The 5,751-nt window shown below is 36.7% G+C and overlaps 1 protein-coding gene across 1 annotated transcript in view; it reads right to left on the bottom strand.

Moving 5' to 3' along the window:
- Positions 1-2,639: 2,639 nt before the first annotated feature.
- Positions 2,640-5,751, bottom strand: part of LOC107675936 (uncharacterized) — a gene marked incomplete at its 5' end in the record, with an annotated part of 3,763 nt that continues 651 nt past the window's right edge. The window contains 7 exons of the mRNA XM_016470431.1: positions 2,640-2,913; positions 3,004-3,243; positions 3,976-4,152; positions 4,328-4,602; positions 4,761-4,846; positions 5,121-5,238; positions 5,356-5,533. Of these exons, the coding sequence (XP_016325917.1) occupies positions 2,786-2,913; positions 3,004-3,243; positions 3,976-4,152; positions 4,328-4,602; positions 4,761-4,846; positions 5,121-5,238; positions 5,356-5,533 (1,202 nt within the window). The remainder of the gene's footprint in view (positions 2,914-3,003; positions 3,244-3,975; positions 4,153-4,327; positions 4,603-4,760; positions 4,847-5,120; positions 5,239-5,355; positions 5,534-5,751) is intronic.

Raw genomic sequence — 5,751 nt, 5'->3', positions numbered from 1 at the left:
GTCTAATTTGAGGAGGAGATGTTCGTTTGCTATCTGATGACATTCTGAAGCAGTCAAGATCCGGCTCGAAGGACCATTTGTTGGGGACTGCCCCACTAATGCCGGTTCTTTAATGGTGTTAACCACTTCAGTACTCTGATCAGGGAGAGGGAGTCATCAAATTTCTTTCCACCATTTATGTGCAGGGTTTCACCATATACACACTGATATGCATTGAAGGTAGTTTCTGCAATGAACAATAAACAGAAGTAAATAATTAAATGTCTAACAAACAGTTGCATGCTGTTCCAATAAAACAGCACATTTCAAATGAAACAATATCAACAACTTTCTCTTAACATGTAATTAGTGAACTAATAATTACTGGATGTAAACAGGATGTAAAGGAGCATATAAACAACTTAAGATACAGTATACAACATCCTCATTACGATATGAAAGTATGACAAATGTAGAATATATTGTACGGAATCAGAAACATGTTTAAACGAGATATTACAAACATTAGCAAGATAAGCAGCGATGCTAGCGGCACTTCCACGTGATGAATTAATGATCATAAGGATCGCGAACCACCAAAAACGGCTTAATGTAGAAACAGATTTCAGCAGTATAAACATCCAGTATTACAAACATAAAGTCATGGAATAAACTTACGTCGTCAGTAGGGCTGGACAATAATTCAATATCAATATGTATCGCGATATAAATTTTTTTCAATAACGGTGATATGATTTTTAAACATATTTCCGATATTTCGATATACATTACCAGTGTTTCCATGCATTGATTTATTTGTGGCGTTTGACTTCGTTGAATAAATATTTCAAAATGTTAGTTTTTGCTGTATTTTGGATCAAATAAACGCAGGCTTGGTGAGCAGAAGAGACTTCTTTAAAAAACCTTAAAAATCTTACTGTTCAAAAACTTTTGACTGGTATGTTAGCCTATAGTTTGAAGTAAAAAATATTAATATTAATAAGGAGAGTCTGAGATTTATTTGACAGTGATTTCACATTTCTTGTTTGTATGAAGGCTAAATACCAATAAAAGGTGAACATTTATTTATTTGCGCCATTTTTTTCCTAAAATATTATATAGTTTTATAGGAGTAGGTTTCATAGAGTTGGCAAATTCATTTTTCATAAGTTTGTAGGTACAGACATCTGTTGTGGCCATTCTTGGCCGTTTTTATGAGGCTTTTTTAATAGTGTTCATATCGATATCGGAATTATATCGTATCGACCGAAATTAAGAAATATATCGTGATATAAATTTTTGCCATATCGTCCAGCCCTAGTCGTCAGTAACTTTTTCCCTGCACTTGGCGATGCTGCACAGGAGGAAACTGCGTCACATTCTGTCCGCTCTGTATGCCGAACCAATAATGCGTCACTTACGCCATACACGTATCACACTACAAGTTGCGTAGTGCATATTTACATAATCCAAACTCTTACCAGATATAAAATAAAAGTATTAATAATAGTATATAGTATCAAAGATATATAATATAAAGAATTCACAACAGCCGCCCCCACATTTGAGCAGCAAATGTGCAAGTTAAGGGAATTCTTTAGGAGTCTTTGGTTTCGTCCTCAAAGGCTGGCAATGTAATGAGGCCAGCTACTGGCCTGGTATACACTTTGCCTTGAACACTGACGTCTGCTGTTCTCACATATCCATCATTGCTGACCACACAGTCTTGGTAACTTTGCCAATGGGCCACCGAGCCCTTGGAAGTTGTGGATCGATTATCAAAACCACTGCTCCTACTGTCAGAGAGTCTGATGGCTTGTGCCACTTCTGGCGTGTCTGTAGTGTGGGCAAGTAATTCCTTGTAAATTGAGTCCAAAACTGGTCCACAAGATTTTGACAATGGCGCCATCTGCGCCACCCCATTTCTCCTGAAGCATACGCCACCTGCGGAAGTGATGCATCCCGCCGCCCCATGAGGAGAATGTTTGGTGTAATGGCGTCTAGATCTGCAACGTCTGTGGAGACGTATCCAAGGGGTTTAGAATTTAAAATGCCCTCTACCTCTACTAATACTGTAGACAGGACATCTTCTGAGACACTTTAAAATCAAAGCATACATTATAAAATAAAATACATATAATTACCTCTATATAATTCTACATCCCTTTTAATTTATTCATTAATTATTTTTATGTATTTAGTTATAATTAGTCTTAAATAATAATTGAATTACTTATTAGGAATTAGGTGTCATTATAAGAGTTTGATATGAATGTGGATGGTTTTTCTCTCTACTTTTTTTATATGAAAAAAAGTGTTTAGGTATGTGTTGGTTATTGTTCTAATTATTTATTTTTTCTTTATGCATTGGTGATGGGTATTATCACAACAGAAAAAAAAGTGAAGGAAGAGAAAGGAAAAATGAGGAATAATAATTGGTAAAAAAAATATGTCTCTAAAGGAAATGTTTATTTATAACTGTATTAAATGTGCTTGAACTGAAAGACAAAGTATATATATAAAAAATACATAAATTTATACCTAAACTGATTTTTATGGGTTAAATCAGGTAAAAATGTCTCTTTGAGGTAATAATTGCAGGTTACTACTTTTTATATAAATTGACAAAAACAATGAATGAAGACAATGAAAAAAAAAAGTTTAATTTATGAAACCATTTAATTAGTGCAATGGTGAAAGCTCTTATGCCTTGGTTCCTGCTTGTGTGTTTCATGAACAAGGTTTTCCTCCACCTCAGCGAAATTGCTTCATCTCTGTCAGCATTCATAACCTTTGCTTTATAAGTTTAGGTATCTTTAGAAGGGTGATATGTACCCTCTTCTTCATCTGGAAGGGAGGGGCTTGTGCCTAATGTATGCAGTCCAGAGTCTTCCTCACTGTTAGAGGCACGAGTTGTGAAGAGTTCTTTAAAATCTGCAAGATAAGACTATTCCATGAGCAAAGATACGTACCCCAAACATTGTCACCACACTAAACAAATACCATGCCAGTTTTGTTCAGTACCTTCTTCTGGCAAGAGTCTAGTCTTCCACATGCTTTGATTAACCTCTTTTGCCTTTCCTTTTTCCTCTTCATAGTCATGGTCTTGACTATGGCCACCATCATGGTCTTCTTTATCATCACCATCTTCACGGTCATATTCATCCTCCTCTGCCAGCTTCTTGGATTCTAGTTTAATTTCCATGATATTAGCTTGCTCAGTGGCTTCCAATGAGGGTTGAGGAGTTATAGCACCCTCTTGATCTGGCGGAGACTTTAATAATTTAGGCTGCAGTTTTAAGCATTTTAACTACTGTAAACATTATCAACCAGCATTAAAATATTGTTAATACTGAAAAGGCTTACATTTAAAATAAAAAACCCCCCCACAACATTCATGAAACTTGAATAATTTGTGCGCAAAACTGTCCTCCAGATTAAACGTATGCGAATTCCAATCATTCGGAAATAGGGTGTACATGCACACTCATTTACAAGTAGCATTATCCTTGCACATGAAATAATTGTGAATTAGAGGTACAGGAATGCTGTGAGATCTCCTGGACTCCCTTCTCAGGTTTGGTTCCAGTATATTACATAAATGCAAAAGAGCCATATTCCTAGCTTTCAGACAAATCCTACTGGTAATGTATGGGTAAAATTGTTATTAATGTTATTATATATATTATGGTAAATATTTATCAAAATGCAGTGTTAACAGTTTGCCTAAAAGAACAAAACCTTCAGATGTTTTACACACCATTTACACATGGTTGGGAGCAGGTGTACAAGTTTTTGTACAAAGTAACATTTTAGAAAATAGAAACATGGCTTTACAGAATTGACACAAATTCATTCTGTTTGTGTTTCATGAATGATGCCCAAAGCTTAAATAAGTAGTTTTAGGCACTGGGGAGTTAGAAACTAGTCCTACCTCTTGACCCAAGAAAAAAAAAAAAAAAAGACTGTAGCATATAATTTTTCTAGAATACAAACCCATCTCAGCAGAAACACCATTCTTCCATAGGCTACTATGAGGTATTGGTTTCTTATCTTTACTGAGAGAAGGGACTGGTGGAACACCCTGCTTCACTCTGGGAGGAGCCAGAAATCCCATTTTTATTTTTTTTGGAAGGATGGCTAGTGGACCCACTGTTTTCTCCTGTTCCCATCCTATTGACACAGAGCCACATTTGACAAAATAGTTAGAGGAAACATGCTTACCTGCCATTTAAATAAAGATCTTGGCATTAATTTATAAATACACAGATTATATAAATGACTTTGGGTGCTGTCAGGGTAATTTCTCTTAAAAAGACAGACAATCACTAGACCTGGGAATGCTTACCCACTGAAACAATTCCCTCATCCTCCTCTTTTGGGAGAATTATGTTCCTCCAGGAGAAAACCGGCTCACTTGCGGTTAGCAAGGATTTGAAGGAACTTCCAGAACCCTCCTGAATCCTGGCCTGAAATTTGTTGGGCCTTTGGGAAGATGAGGTCTGGTCTTGTCCGGGAGAAGGTGGCTCAGATTGTTGCAGTGTAGAATGGAAGGATGGTGCATAATCTTTTGTTGCTTGGCAGCTGTAACAAGCCCAGTCACCACCATCTGCAGCCTTCCAGCTTGTAGATTAAAGAGGGGAGCGAGGGAAACTTGAGGTTGGTTCCCAAAAGAAACAAAAGTACCAGAAAATACAGTTTGCATGGCAAACAGTAAGAGTCCATGATTAAATGTTCTGTACTAGACAACAAATCCCAAGTACGAAAGCAAAGCTTCATACCTTCCATCGATAAAGGAGCATGCTTTATGAAAGGGGTTAACTACATCCATTACAGAGTAAGCTTGAAGAGTACAAGTGATGTACATCTGTATAACAAAGTGAGAAATATTTTTGAATGAGAAGTAATTTTGAATTCAAAATTAACTACTGAGTGACATCAGAATTCAATGTGTACAACAAATTAACACCACTCCCATTTCCTCCAATATTATTAACCTAGGCAAATATAAACCCTCCATCACCATGTTATTTTTTTGGGCCTGAGTTTGTTTAATTTAGGTTTATTGCCATATCTTCACAGGCTATTTCATGGCATTTTGGGCCTGAGAACATGTTTCCATTGGAATACACTATATACACCTCTGGCTTTGTCTCTTGGTGGAATTTGAAAGCATCCAGTTGTAGTTGGAGTTTTTCATTCTGGATTCTGGGAAGGAAACGAGACTTTGAGCCTGTTATCTGTCCATCCATCAAACAACTAATGAGGGAGGGGGAAAAACAACACACAAATATACTTGGTGATTAGCCAAATAATTTTTCATTTGAGTGAGTGGTGCTTGCTGCACAAAACTCTGATTAAAAAACATGTACCCACCCATGATTTTCAATAAACGTGTATCTGGGTACAGACGTAATATCTGGGGTCACTGTGGCAACACAGCTCTCAAAATATACACTGAGGTTAACGTGATGACCCAGATGAACTGAGGCTTCTATGTTTATGATGTCACCCAGGAAGTACACAGAAGAGGCCCGTTCAGAGCGCCAATCACCTGAACCAGAAATAATTCAGACAAAAGTGTGATCCATACCCAGGTAAAGAGTCAGAATAAAGTCTCCCGAAATTACAAACAGGTTAACAATTACATTTTTGTGGTAGTCCATGTCTGTCTACATTCTAGCATACTTCTAACATTTGTGAAAATTAGTCTTTGGCAGATGTTGGCATTTCTCTAATAAAAATTAAAGATTCTAATGAATAATCCAGAAC

The sequence above is a fragment of the Sinocyclocheilus anshuiensis genome, unplaced genomic scaffold (assembly GCF_001515605.1).
Source record: "Sinocyclocheilus anshuiensis isolate Anshui unplaced genomic scaffold, SAMN03320099.WGS_v1.1 scaffold2996, whole genome shotgun sequence".
Taxonomy (NCBI): domain Eukaryota; kingdom Metazoa; phylum Chordata; class Actinopteri; order Cypriniformes; family Cyprinidae; genus Sinocyclocheilus; species Sinocyclocheilus anshuiensis.
The sequence above is the reverse complement of the archived record's forward strand: the minus strand, read 5'-3'. Positions and strand labels throughout refer to the sequence as shown.